This window comes from Vanellus vanellus (genome assembly GCF_965231255.1).
Source record: "Vanellus vanellus genome assembly, contig: HAP1_SCAFFOLD_2205, whole genome shotgun sequence".
Lineage (NCBI taxonomy): Eukaryota > Metazoa > Chordata > Aves > Charadriiformes > Charadriidae > Vanellus > Vanellus vanellus.
This window is the reverse complement of record NW_028128050.1, coordinates 1-15291: the sequence shown is the minus strand read 5'-3', so window position 1 is coordinate 15291 and position 15291 is coordinate 1. Positions and strand designations below refer to the sequence as shown.

At 61.6% G+C, this 15291-nt stretch overlaps 3 protein-coding genes across 3 annotated transcripts; all 3 read right to left on the bottom strand.

The window, feature by feature from the left end:
• Window positions 1–246: 246 nt before the first annotated feature.
• On the bottom strand, window positions 247–2634 carry LOC309684741 (non-structural maintenance of chromosomes element 3 homolog). The gene is given in 11 exon segments (XM_082500607.1): window positions 247–567; window positions 662–776; window positions 1138–1200; window positions 1299–1341; window positions 1451–1530; window positions 1636–1730; window positions 1827–1846; window positions 1849–1905; window positions 2035–2098; window positions 2216–2305; window positions 2464–2634. Coding segments are annotated over 11 exon segments (759 nt in total). The 5' UTR covers window positions 2506–2634; the 3' UTR covers window positions 247–477.
• A 1268-nt stretch (window positions 2635–3902) lies between these two features.
• Window positions 3903–9014, bottom strand: GNL3L (G protein nucleolar 3 like). The gene is made up of 15 exons (XM_082500608.1): window positions 8978–9014; window positions 8817–8854; window positions 8453–8554; window positions 8251–8367; window positions 8080–8151; window positions 7864–7999; window positions 7664–7767; window positions 7372–7516; window positions 7207–7294; window positions 6898–7075; window positions 6150–6292; window positions 5330–5460; window positions 5079–5206; window positions 4808–4979; window positions 3903–4044 (listed from the first exon to the last, which is right to left on the bottom strand). The coding sequence occupies exons 1-15, from the start codon at window positions 8988–8990 to the stop codon at window positions 3992–3994; spliced, it is 1620 nt and encodes a 539-aa protein (XP_082356734.1). The 5' UTR covers window positions 8991–9014; the 3' UTR covers window positions 3903–3991.
• Window positions 9015–10194: 1180 nt separating this feature from the next.
• LOC309684740 (E3 ubiquitin-protein ligase HUWE1-like) lies at window positions 10195–14836 on the bottom strand (the record flags this gene model as incomplete). Its single annotated transcript, XM_082500606.1, has 6 exons — window positions 10195–10353; window positions 11277–11467; window positions 11578–11759; window positions 11866–11983; window positions 12746–12851; window positions 14549–14836. Coding segments are annotated over 6 exons (988 nt in total), but the record flags the coding sequence as incomplete, so codon positions are not given.
• Between the last annotated feature and the right edge of the window lie 455 nt (window positions 14837–15291).

Genomic DNA, 15291 nt, shown 5'->3' with positions numbered 1-15291 from the left:
ACAAGCTTTTTGGTAAGAGCAGTGTCCCTCAGATGAGATGGTTTAGCATCTAGCAGCAGGTCCACCCCTGAGAATTCAACTGCCTGAATATTTTTTCCTGATATTGTGTACATCCCACATTTCTGCAGGGGTTTTTTACTCTGTTGAAATACTGACAGCTTCATTTCAGAAAAAAAAAACAAAAAAACAAACACCCCAAAAACCACCCAAAAAGAGAGGATGGATCTCGTCACACCCACCCCCCCCCACGAGAGGGAGGTGGATTTTGGGGGGGGCACACCCACAAAACCCCATTTTCACCCCGCAGAACGTCGACGTCAGCCGCCCGCCGGCTGAAGCGCTGGTCACCGTCCCCGAGCATTATTGAAAAAAAATAGGGGGGGCCCCCCAAAATTAAGCCCCCCCCCCCTAATTAAACCTTGCCTTAACGAAGCACGGAGCCTACAGATTTTGGGGTGCAGCCCCGCAACGGACCATTTATTTTTGGGGAGGGGAGGGGGGGAAATCAGGGGGTGGCCTCGGCCTCGTTGTATTGACTCGTCCAGAACGTGGGTCCTTCCCTTGGATCTGGGGGGGGGGGGGGGGGAGAAAGAAAAATGGGGGGGGGTCAAAAGGAGCCCCCCCAAAACCCGGGGTTCCCCCCCCCCCAAAACGGCCTCACCTTCGCCACGAAGCGCAGCACATCCTTCTTGGAGGTCTCCTTGGCCGCCCGCGGCCCCCACTGGTACTTGAATTCGGGGGGGTCCGTCAGGGGGATGGGGGTGATCTCCAGGTACCTGCGAGGGGTTGGAGGGTGAAGCGGTCCCACCCCCCCACCCCCCCTAATTCCCCAGTACATTTTTGGGGGTGTCCGGCGGCCCCTCCCTTGACCCCGCAACAGACCCTCAAGTCGCTGGGTTTTGGTGGGGGGGGGGGGGGGAGCTGCAGGTTTTGAGTTTTTTTTTTCTTTTTTTCTCTGCGGTGCGGTATAAACAGCCCGGCCGAGGCTGGCGCCGGGGCTGCTCTGTGCACACCGGGGTCCCAAAAACAGGGGGGGAACAACCCCTAAAACTCCCCAAACCCCCCCCCCCCCCAAAACCCCCCTATTCCCTCTAAGCACCCCCCCTCCCCCCCTCCCCCCCCCCCCTTCAGACTCACTTCTGCCGCACAAACTCCTCCGTCACCAGTTTCTTGACGTCCCCAAAAACCTCGTGGCGCTCCCTGAGGGGGTTAACGAGGTGCTGTAGGTAACGAGCCCCCCCCCCCCCCATTATGCATTGTGTTGTGTCGTCCCCTCCCTCTCCTCTTCCATATCCTACCCTGGTTGCAGCCGGAGCCGGCGGAGGAATTCCCAAACGGCGCCTGGAAAAAGGGGTGTCAATGGGGGGAGCGCAAAGGGGAAGTGGGGTACAGATTTAGGTTTGGGTTTTTTTTGGGGGGGGGGGGGGGGGAGGATGATGGGACGACTCACCATCTTTGGCTGAGTTACCCTTCATGAAGATGAAGCTGAGGATGACGATGAGGAGCCCCAGTTTGGCCGTCTGGTTGTCCCTGCGGCGGGTGGAAGAGGGGAGTCACCCACCTGAGCGGGGAGGGGGACGCTCTAACGGGGTCTTGCCCCCACCCCCCAACCTCCCCAAAAAAAATCAACCCCACCGGTGCAGGTTCTCCCCCTCGGCGCGGGGCAGGGCGCTGGTGAGGATGTAGATGTGGTGTTTGGTGTCGATCTCCACCAGCTGCAGCCCAAAGACCTGCGAGAGGCGAAGGGTTGATCTAGCAGTGGGTCTTCCCCCTCCAAAAAAAACATACACAACCCCAAAAAACCACCCCCCCACCTCCCTCCTCACCTGCTGCAGGGTCCTGCCCGCCGGTTGACAATCTCCGAATAGACATCTTTGTATTCCCGGATGACTTTCTTCAGGATATCTGTGGGGAAATGGGCAGGAAATCAGCTGGATGTTTAGGCTCCCCCCAGGACAGGCAAGTTTTTTTGGGAGGGGGTGTGTGTCCGTGTCCCCCAACCTTTGGGAGGGGACTCCAACCCCCTAAACTCACCCGCCCTTTTGATGGGGATCTTCTTCTGGTCTTTCACAAGCAGGAATTGAACCAGCTCGCTCACCTGCGGGGTGGGGAAGGGGGAAAGGCCGAGAGCTAAGCGGTAATAGAGAAGCTAAGATACATCTCTCCCGAAAATGAGGGGGAAAAGGGTGGCCCTCACCCCACCTTTCTGGTTTACTTGGTCCTGGGAGTGCCTCTCCAGGTTCCTCTGCACCTGGCTGTGCGTCGGCGTCTGGGTCAGGTTGAAATCCTCATCCCCATCGTCTCCCTGATGGACGGGGGGGGGGGGAAAAGACCAGGGAGATGCTGCACCCCACGCTCAAAGAGGGAATAAGGAGAGAAAAGAGGAGGGGGGGGGGAAGGGAAACAGAAGAGGTGGAAAAAGGGAGAGAGGAGGGGGAGGAGGGAGAGGGGGCAGCCCCTTACCTGAGAGAAACCCGCCCCTCTGCTGCGCTTCCTCTGGGACATATCTCACAGCAGCTCTGAGGGGAAAAGAAAGGCCGGGCGGGCTGAAACCGCGACGGGGCCGTCCCCATCGCCATCGTCGTCCCTCACATCCCCTCTTCGCTCTACCCCGCCTTCAACCAGGCCTCAGACCCCCCCACAAAGCCCGTTATAGCGATCCGGCGCCGCCGCCATTACCCGCTTCCCCTCAGGCTTCCCCCCCACCTACTGCGCATGCGCCCGCAGCGGCCCCACCCGCCCCGCCCTCCATTGGCCCGAGCACCGCCCTCGTCCCACCCACCGCCCCGCCTCTTCGCGCCCCCATTGGCCCAGCCGCCGCGCACGCCCCGCCCCCTCCGCACGTGCGGGCCGGCGGCTGCGAGGCTCCCCTCAGGTGGCGAAAAAAGGCGGGAAAAGGCCGCCCCCGCCCTTTCCCCTCAGGGTCACAAAATGGCTCCCGGCGGCCGCGCCCCTTCGCTCTAACCGTTAAAAAAAACACGATGAAAACCACCCCCGAGCGACCCAAGACGGCCCATTTCGCCCCAAATTAAAGTATCGAAAGCAGCTGTGTTGCTCCCGCCCCTCCTAACGCGCCGCCGGAGCCCTTCCCCTCGGGGGAGGAGGGGGAAGAAGGGGCAACAAAATGGCGGCCGAGGCTGAGGGGAGTTCGCCCTCCCCTCAGCGTATCCTCTGGGGTATGGCGGGGTTGCGGGGGGCCAAACCTGCACCCCACAGCCTCAGGGAGATTTTAATCCTCTGTCTGTGCACCCGAGGACGCTGTGAGGGGTAAGGCGGACAATTTAAGGGGAGGGAAAATGGGGATACTTAGCGGGTGTTGTTGTTCCTTTTGGGGGTTATGAAGGGTTTTGGAGAGCAGTGGGATCTTGGGGTGCGGTGGTGGGGGGGTCTGGTGTGCTCTGTAGGTTTGGGGGGGGCGTTATTTGGTGTTAAAGGGGGACGTAAGTTGCCGTATTGGAAATGGGGAAGGCTGGGAGATGGAAACGGGTAGCCTAAATAACGGAGAATAGCCAAAACAATACAAGAGGGCCTAAATAATAGGGGGCGCCCCCTCCTCTCTGACTGCCCCCTACACCATTTGAGCCCCCCCCCCCCCCCCCCCCCCAGTTGCAATTTTGGGGCTTAACTGAGCCCTCTGGGAGCTGAGCGTTGCCTCAGCTGAGTGATGTGGGAAAAATAGGGTGTCCCCCCCCCAAAAATTAAACAGGGTTCCACATCCCTATTCTGTGTGTAGTGTGTGTCCCCCCCCCCAACTGATGGGGTGAGCCCCCCAAAATCTCCACAGTGTCTTCTTCTTTTTTCCACCCCCCATTAAAGCTTCCATGATCCACTCTCCTGGTCAAGAGACCCCCCCAGGACACCCCCCCCCCCCCCCCCCATGCTTTTATTTCAAAAAAGATGACTTTTTAAAATGATTATTAAATTTTAAGCCGTTTCTCACTTAAAAAAAAAAAAAACAAAACCAAACAAACACCAACAAAACACCTCGTTCTCAGAACTGCATGGCCGCCTCCAGCGTCTCCGAAAGCTTTGTGGCGATTTTCTCTGTAGAATAAAGTCTAATTTCGGAGGGGAATCGGGGGGGGGGGGGGGAATATCAGGAGGATTTTGGGGAGGATCAGGGTGGTTTTGAGGGGTTCAGTGGGGATCCGGGGGGGGGGGGGTTAAGGGGTTTTGAGGGGTTCCAGAGATGTTTTTTTGGGGGTGGGGGGGGTGTCAGGGAAGTTTTGAGGGGGTCAGTGGGGTTTTGAGGAGGTCAGTGGGGTTTTGGGGGGTTCAGTGGGGTTTGGGGGAGGTCAGAGAGGTTGTGGGGGGTTCAGTGGGGTTTTGAGGGGTTCAGTGGGGTTTTAGGGTGGTCCAGTGAGGGGTTTTTTTGGGGGGGGAGTGTCAGTGAGGTTTTGAGGGGTATAGTGGGGTTTTGGGGAGGTCAGAGAGGTTTTGAGGCATTCAGTAGGGTTTTGGGGTGGTCCGGGGAGGTTTTGGAGGAGGTGTCAGGAGGGTTTTGAGGGGTTCAGTGGGGTTTTGAGGGTTCGGGGAAGTTTTGGGGGGGGTCAGGGAGGTTTTTTGGGGCTTCAGTGGGGGTCAGGGAGATATTTGGGGGGGGTCGGGGAGGTTTTTTGGGGCTTCAGTGGGGGTCAGGGAGATATTTGGGGGGGTCGGGGAGGTTTTTTGGGGCTTCAGTGGGGGTCAGGGAGATATTTGGGGGGGGTCGGGGAGGTTTTTTGGGGCTTCAGTGGGGGTCAGGGAGATATTTGGGGGGGGTCGGGGAGGTTTTGAGGAGCGGGGAAAAGGGGGTGTCTTTGCTCACCCGCTCTTTTTTGCAGCTTTTTCCTCCGCTTGCCGGCAGCCCGCAGCCCCTGGCCCTGCAGCAGGGGGGGGAGGGCGGCCACCTCCTCCAAACGGGGGGCGCGGGGCGCGGACCCCTCCAAGCAACCCCCCGTCTTCACCCGGGGCTTCAGCTCCACCGTCACCGCGCCCAACTGGGGATGGGGGAAGCAGGAATCGAAATTACACCCCTCCCTCCCCCAAAAAAACCCAAACTAAAAGCACTTTTAATATAACCCCAATTCCTTCCGCACCTCCAGGTCTCCGCCGTCATCGTCCTCCATGGCTGTTTCTTCCTCCCCGCCGGATTTTTCCTCCTCTTCCTCCTCCGCCTCGGGGACACACGGGGACAACCCGATGCCTGTCACCGTCGCCGGTACAGCTGCGTAGGGGGGGTGTTGGGGGGGGGGTGACGGGTGAGTTTAGGGATTGGGGGGGGGGGGTGTCACCCCAGGGTGCAAAAAAAGGGGGGGAAATCCCCCCCCCCACCACCACCACTTCTCACCCGCCAACGCCTCGGCGTCCCCTCTCTCCAGCGCCTCCAGGTCCAGCGCCGGCCCCAGCGCCGGCAGAATTTGGGCCTCCAGCTGCACCCCCTGCGTTTCGGGGGGGCGCGTGTAGTAGGAGATCTTCCCGCTGCGGTTGGGGGGTGGAGGGGGGGGGGATCAGAGTGTGGGGAGACCCCCCCCAAAATGGGTCACAGGTTGGGAAGACCCCCTTCAGGCCCCCAAAAAAGGGGTCAGGGAGTGGGGAGACCCCCCCCAGCCCCCCCCAAAATGGGTCACAGGTTGGGAAGACCCCCTTCAGGCCCCCAAAAAAGGGGTCAGGGAGTGGGGAGACCCCCCCCAGCACCCCCCAAAATGGGTCACAGGTTGGGAAGACCCACTTCAGACCCCCCAAAAAAGGGGTCAGGGTGTGGGGAGACCCCCCCCCCAGCCCCCCCTAAAATGGGTCACAGGTTGGGAAGACCCCCTTCAGGCCCCCAAAAAGGGGTCAGGGAGTGGGGAGACCCCCCCAAAATCGGGTCAGGGAGTGGGGAGACCCTCCCCACACCCCAAAAAGAGGATTAAGGAGTGGGCAGAGCCCCCCAAAAGTGGGTCAGCGTGGGGGACCCCCCCCAGCCCCCCAAAAAACGGGTCAGGGAGTAGGGAGAGCCCCCCCAGCTGCACCCGAAAGGGGGTCAGAGAGTGGGGAGACCCCCTGAAACCCCCCAAAAAGGGGGTCAGAGAGTGGGGAGATCCCCCCGAAAGGGGGTCAGGGTGTGGGGAGACCCCCGTAACGCCCCCCAAAATGTATGTCCCGTCCTCCCCCCCCCCCTCACCCACCTGGTCCAGTCGCGCAGCAGGGCCACGGCGGCGGCGCGGGGGTCCGGTAGCCCCCCCGGGCGCAGCCGCCCCTGTCGCCGGGCCAGGTGGGACAGGAACTGCCGGGGGTCGGCGCAGGGGGGGACCCCGTAAAGCTCGCTCAGCTGCGGGACACACACACACACACACACACACACACACACAACACCACAACACACACACACGGGGGTGTTGTCACCCCGCAGCCCCCACCCCTCCCTTTGGCTCCCTGGTTTTATTTTTGGGGGGGCGATGCCAAATGGGGGGGGGGGTGACACCCCATAAACCCGTTGCCACGGCAATGGGGCAGAGACAACACCCCTAGTTACTATGACAACCAGCCTGAGCCCCCCCCAACACCCCTAATCACCATGGCAACCAGCCTGAGCCCCAAAGGGGGGGTCCCCAATGCCCCTAGTTACTATGACAACCAGCCTGAGCCCCCCCCAACACCCCTGGTCACCATGGCAACAGGCCTGAGCCCCAAAGGGGGGGTCCCCAACACCCCTAGTCACCATGACAACCAGCCTGAGCCCCCCCCAACACCCCTAATCACCATGGCAACCAGCCTGAGCCCCCACCAACACCCCTGGTCACCATGGCAACAGGCCTGAGCCCCAAAGGGGGGGGTCCCCAACACCCCTAGTCACCATGGCAACAGCCCCAAGCTCCCCCCACCCCCCCCAAATTGGGGCTGTTGCTGTTCCCCCCCCCCCCCCTCCCCCCAAACCTGCTGTGGGGGGCAGCGCCGCAGGATGGCGGCGGCGGGGCCCAGGGGGTCGCGCAGGCGTTGGGGGTCCAGGGCCCCCCTCAGGGGGGCGGCGGCGGTGGGGGTCCCCGTTTCCATGACGACGCCGGGACAGTCCAAGAGCTGGATGTGGCGGTCCAGCTGCACCGCCTGCAGGCACCTAAAAAGTTGGGGGGGGGGGCGGAGCCAAGGGGGGGGGCGTGTCAAGGGGGTGGGGCATCACAAGCCCCTCCCTTTCCCCGCAGGGGTGTGGCCAGCACAGGCTCCTCCCCCCTTGTGGGCGGGGCTTACCTGGTGACACCCGGCGCCGCCCCCACCCCGCAGGCCCGGCTGCGCTTCAGGCTGTTGATGAGGCTGCTCTTACCCACGTTGGGGTACCCTGGAAGGGGTTAAAGGTCAGCGGGGGGGAGGGGGTCCCCAAAACCCGCCCCCCGCCCCTCGCAGACCCCTTCTCACCCACGACGCCCACGGTGATGGTGGTTTTCACCTCCCCGGAGCGGCTGTAGTTGGCCAAGACGCGGAGTAAACAGTCGGCGCCCACACAGGCGCCCCCGGATAGGACCTCCTCCGGCGCCGTCGCCGCCGGCAGATGGCTCTGCTTCTGTTTGGTTTTTTTTTTGGGGGGGGGGGGTGGGAGTCAGCAGGGTGAGGGTGGGGGGGGGGGTTGTGATCCCCAAAATACCCCCCACCCCCACCTTTATTTATTTATTTATTTATTTTTTAATCCTCTTTTTCCAGGGACCCCCACCAGGTTGCGGCTCTGCTGCTGCGTGCACGCCTTGAACGCCACGGTGGGGAACTCCCCTCGCAGGTACTTCAGCCACGCCGCCACCGCGTCCCGCGGCACCAGATCTGGGGAGGTAAAAAACACCCGGAAAAAGGGGCTTTTTCTCCCCTCAAATCTCTCACCGCTTCCTTCTCCTCCTTCCCCCTCCCCCGCGCCGGTACCGATCTTATTGAGGACGAGCACCAAGCGCTGGCGGTGGCCGGAGCGCCGGACGGCGGCTTCCAGCTGCGAACTGCGACAACCCTGAGGGTCGCGGGCGTCCAACACCTCCAGCACCACGTCGGACGCCGCCAAAACCTGCCGAAAAAATTATATTGGGTCGCTTTAGGGCCGGAGGGGGACGACGCTCCCCAAAAACCCCCCCCAAAACCGCTCACCTTCCGCAGCTCCCGCCCGTACTGCCGCAGCGAAGCTTCTTCCTGCGCGTCGGGTTGGGTCGAGGCCACCTCCTGCGCGACACCCCGCGTGACGGGGGGGAATACTTAACATTTAGGGGTTCTCCCCCCCAAAAAAAAAAATAAAATAAAGACGTTCCTGACACCCCCCACCTTTCTCTCGAACTCCCGCTGCCGCCGCAGCGCGTCCCGCTGCAGCCCGGCCAGGCTCCGCCGCTTCTCCACCGCCGTCTCCCGCGCCTCCTGCCGCCGCCGCCGCGCCTCCGCCGCCTGCGGGGACGCAGTGTGTGTGTGTGTGTGTGTCACCCCCAAATTCTCCCCTCCCCCACCCACCCCTTACATTTTGCTGATTTACCCTTTTCTGCCGGTTTTCTTCCTGCTGGCGGACGTGGGCGGCGAAGCGGCCGAGCTGTGGCACCCCCGGGTCTTTCTTCCCCACCGCCTTCGCCCCTTTTCCCTGCGGGGGGGGCACAGTGAGGGGGGGGGCACCCCAAAACCGGGCTGGTTACCCCTCCCCCCTCCCCCCCAAGGGATTTGGGGGTCGCTAAGCCCCTCCTTGAGCTTTGGGGGGGCTGCTAACCCCCTCCCCCCGGGGCTTTAGGGGTTGGTAATTGCCCCCCCCCCCACCTCTCGGGTATTGGGGGGGTCGCTAATCCCCTGCCCCCCCCCGCCACGATTTTTGGGGGTCGGTAATTGCCGCCCCCCCCCCCGGTGCTCACCTGGACCCGCTTCCTGCGGGCGGACTCCACTTGTCGTCCTGCGGAGTGTGTGTGGGGGGGTCAGAGTAAAGGGGGGGGGGTCAGAGTGAAGGGGGGAGGGTCCCCCAAATCCCCCGCACCCCCAAAATTCCGCCCCCCCCCTTCCACCACGGGCGACTCACGGGAGCGGGTCATGGCTGCACCACCGCACTCCTCTCCTTCCAGCGGCAGCGCGCTTCCGGCGCGCCGCTGTGGCGTCACTTCCGGCGCGCCGGGAAACGCCCCCCATGGACGCCACACTCAATATGGCGGCCACACTCAAGATGGCGCCGGACCCACTCAAGATGGCGCCCGCCGCACTCAAGATGGCCGCCACACCCACGATGGCGCTGACACCCAGGATGGGCGCTACGCTCAAGATGGCGTCCGCCACACTCAATATGGCGACCACACTCAAGGTGGCGCTTATACTCAGGATGGGCGCCACGCTCAAGATGGCGGCCGCCACACCCAAGATGGCGCTCGCCACACTCAAAATGGCCGCCGCACCCAAGATGGCGCTTACACCCAGGATGGGCGCTACTTCAATACGGCGGCCACACTCAACATGGCGGCCGCCACACTCAAGATGGCCGCTGCGCCCAAAACGGGCGCCACACTCAAGATGGCGCTCGCCACACTCAAAATGGCCGCCACACCCAAGAGAGCGTTCGCCACACTCAAAATGGCCGCCGCACCCAAGACGGCGCTTATACCCAGGATGGGCGCTACGTCAATACGGCGGCCACACTCAATATGGCGGCCGCCACACTCAAGATGGCGCTCGCCACACTCAAAATGGCCGCCGCGCCCAAGACGGGCGCCACACTCAAGATGGCGCCTGACACACTCAAGATGGCGCCCCCCCCAGCCCCCTCCCCCCCCAAAAAAGACCGGGACTGCCCTTACCAAGAGTGCACTTTTTTTATTCTTTTTTTTTTTCCTTTTTTTTTTTTTTTTTTTCCTTTTTTTAAATTTTTTTCCTCTCAATCTGGGGGGGTGGGGGGAGGGCCCAACCTCTTTATATATAATTTAGTGTGTGATGGGGGTGGAGGGGGTGTGTGGGGGGGCGGTGGGGCTCTGTCCCCTCCCCCAATCCCTTCACCACCCCCCTCCCTCCCCCTCCCCCCACACGCTGGGGGAGGGCCTCCCCCTCCCCCTCCCCCCCTCCCCCCCCTCCCCCTTCACCTCTAAATAGAGCAAAAAAAAAAAAAAACCCCAAACAAACAAACAAACAAACAAACAAAAAAAACCCAACTCGGGGAAATAAACCGAACAAACCCCAAATAAACCGGAAGGGAGAAAAAAAAAAAAAAAAAAAAAAAGCCAACGGAACCAAAAAATATATATATATATATTTATATGGGGGGTGGGGGGGGTGTGTGCGCTCCCCTCCCCCCCCCTCCCCCCCCCCCTTTAGGCCAGGCCGAAGCCCTCCGAGCACTCCTGGATGGCCAAGAGCAGCATCTGCCGCAGCTTCTCGTAGCTCTCGTAGGCCGGAAGGTCCAGCTGGTTGAAGCTGGGGGACACGGGGGGGACATGGGGACACGGGGGGACACGGGGATGGGGGGGACACGGGGACACGGGGTCACACAGGAGCCCCCGTCCCGCTGCGACTCTGTGTCTCCCTCCCCCCGGGGCCACCTCACCCCCATGTCCCCATGTCTCCATGTCCCACCTTGAGTGTCCCCATGTCCCCGTGTCCTCCAAGTGCCACCTTGAGTGTCCCCACATCCCCATGTCCCCACGTCCCCCCAGTGCCACCTCACCCCCATGTCCCCATGTCCCCACGTCTCACCTTGGGTGTCCCCACGTCCCCACATCCCACCTTGAGCGCCCCCATGTCCCCATGTCCTCCCAGTGCCACCTCACCCCCGTGTCTTCATGTCCCCGTGTCCCCACGTCCCCATGTCCCACCTTGAGTGTCCCCATGTCCCCACATCCCCCTGGTGCCACCTCACCCCCGTGTCCTCATGTCCCCATGTCCCCACGTCCCACCTTGAGTGTCCCCATGTCCTCCCAGTGCCACCTCACCCCCATGTCCTCATGTCCCCGTGTCCCCACGTCCCCATGTCCCACCTTGAGTGTCCCCACGTCCCCATGTCCCCACGTCCCACCTTGAGTGTCCCCACGTCCCCACGTCCCACCTTGAGCGCCCCCATGTCCCCATGTCCTCCCAGTGCCACCTCACCCCCGTGTCCTCATGTCCCCGTGTCCCCACGTCCCACCTTGAGTGTCCCCACGTCCCCATGTCCCCACATCCCACCTTGAGTGTCCCCACGTCCCCACGTCCCACCTTGAGCGCCCCCATGTCCCCATGTCCTCCCAGTACCACCTCACCCCTGTGTCCCCACATCCCCACGTCCCACCTTGAGCGTCCCCATGTCCCCACGTCCCACCTTGAGCGTCCCCCCGTCCCCCCGTCCCCCCGTCCCCCCGTACCAGGTGTGGGCGGAGGGCAGGCGGTCGGTGGAGCGGTCGTCGCGGTGGATCTGGAACTTCTGGATGCCGTTCATGCCCTCCAGCGCGGCGAAGCCCTGCAGCGGCACCTTCGACGTCCCCGTCACGAACTGCAGGAACTTGGCCCGGTCCGCCTGGTCGAAGGACCTCAACGCTCTCCAGAACCACTGGATCTGCGGTAGGAGTGAAGAAGCCTCAAAAAAAAACCCCTTTTTGTTTGAGGGGGGGGTTGGGTTTTTTTTTGGGGAGGGGGAGAAGAAGCCCCGGGAGGGTGAGACGTCACCTGGATGGAGTTGCCCTGGTACTTGTGGTACTCGGTGTTGGCTTTGAGGTCGTCGATGTCGATGGTGGGCAGCCCCGAGATGAGCAGCTCCAGCTCTTGTTCCGTGAAGATGGAGATGAGACGTTTGGGGATGATTTCGTAAAAACCCTCCAAAAACGCCGCTAGCTGCTTCCGGATGGCGCCTGTAGGGGGGTTGGGTTGGTTGGGTTGGGGGTTTTTTGGGTTTTTTTTGTTTTTTTTTTAGGGGGTGTTGGGGTTCCGACGCCGTCCGGCGGTGGCGGCGCTCACCGGTCATGCGCATCTGGCAGACGAGGTGGACGTACTCCTTCTTGTTCTCCTCCGTCACCAACACGTTGGCCCCGTTGGGCTTCAGGTCCCGCACTTCGCACACCCCAAACTCCTGCACCTGCGGGGGGAGGGGTGGGGGGGGGGTCACTGGGGAAGGGACAGACCCCCCCCCCCCCCCCCCGGGACAGAGGGGACACCCTCCGGGACTTGGGGATGCTCCTGGGGATGGATGGGACACCCCCAGGACAGAGGGGACACCCCCAGGAGAGGAGTGACACCCTCAAGACTTGGGGACACTCCTGGGGACAGAGGGGACACCCCCAGGACAGGAGTGACACCCACCAGGACTTGGGGACACCCCCAGGGCAGAGGGGACCCCCACAGGGGACAGAGGGGACACCCCCAGGAGAGGAGTGACACCCACAGGGACTTGGGGACACTCCTGGGGACAGATGGGACACCCCCGGGACAGAGGGGACACTCCTGGGGACAGAGGGGACACCCCCAGGGACTTGGGGACACTCCTGGGGGACAAAGTGGACACCCCCAGGACAGAAGTGACACCCTCAAGACTTGGGGACACTCCTGGGGACAGAGGGGACACCCCCAGGACTTGGGGACACCCCTGAGGACAGAGGGGACACCCCCAGGACAGGAGTGACACCCTCAAGACTTGGGGACACCCCCAGGACAGAGGGGACACCCCCAAGGACTTGGGGACACTCCTGGGGGACAAAGTGGACACCCCCAGGGGACAGAAGTGACACCCACAGGGACTTGGGGACGTCCCCAGGACAGAGGGGACCCCCCCCGGGACTTGGGGACCCCCCCGGGGACTTGGGGACCCCCCCGGGACTTGGGGACCCCCCCGGACGCCCACCTCGGTGCTGAAGGTGAGGTCGTAGCCCAGGGTGGAGACGTCGTTCTCCAGCAGATACACCAACCCCTGGTAGAAGTGGTAGTCCTCACTCTCCATGTCCGTGTACCTGCGGGGGGGGGGGGACAGGGCCAAAAAGGGGGGGTCGGCACCCAAAAAAGGGGGTCGGCACCCAAAATAAGGGGGTCGGCACCCAAAAAAAGGGGGTTGGAACCCAAAAAAAGGGGGTTGGAACTCAAAAAAAGGGGGTTGGAACCCCAAAGAAGGGGGTTGGAACCCCCGAAAAGGGGTTCAGCAGTCAAAAAAAGGCGGTCAGAAGCCACAAAAAGGGGTTCAGAAGCCACAAAAAGGGGTTCAGCAGCCAAAAAAGGGATTCAGAAGCCAAAAAAGGGGTTCAGTAGCCAAAAAAGAGGTTCAGTAGCCAAAAAAAGTGGTTCAGTAGCCAAAAAAGGGGTTCAGTAGCCAAAAAAAAGAGGTTCAGAAGCCAAAAAAGAGGTTCTGAAGCCAAAACAGGGGTTCAGAAGCCAAAAAAGGGGTTCAGAAGCCAAAACAGGGGGTTCAGAGGTCAAAAAAGGGGTTCAGAAGCCAAAAAAAGGGGTTCAGAAGCCAAAAAAGGGGTCCAGAGGCCAAAAAGGGGGTTCAGAAGCCAAAAAAAGGGGGTTCAGAGGTCAAAAAAGGGGTTCAGAAGCCAAAAAAGGGGCTCAGAGGCCAAAAAAGGGGTTCAGAAGCCAAAAAAGGGGTTCAGAAGCCAAAAAAAGGGGCTCAGCAGCCCATAGGGGTGTTCTACACCCCAAAAAGGGGGTCCAACACCCCGTGAGGGTGGTCCAACACCCCACCAGGAGGTCCAACACCCCGTGGAGATGTCCTACACCCCACGAAGGTGGTCCAACACCCCAGAGAAGGGGGTTCAACACCCCACAGGGATATTCTACACCCCGTGTAGGTGCCCTACACCCCATGAAGGTGGTCCAACACCCCAAGAAAGGGGGTTCAACACCCCACAGGGACGTTCTACACCCTGTGGAGGTGTCCTACACCCCATGAAGGGAGTCAAATACCCCGTGGAGGTGTCCTACACCCCATGAAGTGGTCCAACACCCCAAGAAGGGGGTCCAACACCCCGTGAGGGTGGTCCAACACCCCACCAGGAGGTCCAACACCCCGTGGAGATGCCCTACACCCCATGAAGGTGGTCCAACACCCCAAGAAGGGGGTTCAACACCCCACGGGGATATTCTACAACCTGTGGAGGTGTCCTACACCCCATGAAGGGGGTTCAACACCCCACAGGGATGTTCTACACCCCATTGAGGTGTCCTACACCCCATGAAGGTGGTCCAACACACCAAAAAGGGGGTCCAACACCCCGTGAGGGTGGTCCCAACACCCCACCAGGAGGTCCAACACCCCGTGGAGATGCCCTACACCCCATGAAGGTGGTCCAACACCCCAAGAAGGGAGTTCAACACCCCACGGGGATATTCTACACCCCGTGTAGGTGCCCTACACCCCATGAAGGTGGTCCAACACCCCAAGAAGGGGGTTCAACACCCCATGGAGGTGTCCTACACCCCATGAAGGTGGTCCAACACCCCAAGAAGGGGGTTCAACACCCCACAGGGATATTCTACACCCCGTGGAGGTGCCCTACACCCCACGAAGGTGGTCCAACACCCCAAGAAAGGGGGTTCAGCACCCCGTGGAGGTGCCCTACACCCCATGAAGGTGGTCCAACACCCCGAGAAGGGTGTTTTATCCCCCCAACCCCCCCCCAACCCCCCCCCAACCCCCCCCAATTTTCCATACCGGACGGACTTGCCCAGGATGTGCTTGTAGAAGGAGCGGGTGAAGTAACACTCGAGGAGCCGGTTGTCGTAGACGGCCTTGGCCACGATGCGCCCCACGAACTTGAAGTAGCTGAGGTGGTTGGGGTTGCAGTGGGAGGAGGGGTTGATGGTGTAGGTGACCCTGTCACCCGGCGAGGTGCGGAACAGGGCGTACATGGGGTTGAACATCTCCCGCGAGATGATCATGTACCACTCCCGCAACAGCCCCCCGGCGTCCTGCCCCTCCTCGCCCTCGAAGACGATGTACCTGGGGAGGGGGAGACACACACACACACACACACACACACACACACACACACACAGCGGGGGGGGTTGTTAGCGGGTTTGGGGGTGGTTTGGGGGGGGGGGGGAGGGTGTTTTGGGGTGTTGGGGGGTGGTTTGGGGCTGTTTGGGGGGACCTAAGGGGTGTTTTGGGGGGTTAAGGGGTATTTGGGGGGTATTTAGGGGGGCTGGGGGGTGTTTCGGGGTGTTGGGGGGTGGTTTGGGGCTGTTTGGGGGGACGTAGGGGGTGTTTTGGGGGATTAAGGGGTATTTGGGGGGTATTTAGGGGGGCTGGGGGGTGTTTGGGGGTGTTTTGGGGGACCTAGGGGTGTTGGGGGGGGCAGGGGGGTGTTTCGGGGTGTTGGGGGGTGGTTTGGGGCTGTTTGGGGGACCTAAGGGGTGTTTTGGGGGGGGTTAAGGGGTATTTGGGGGGTATTTAGG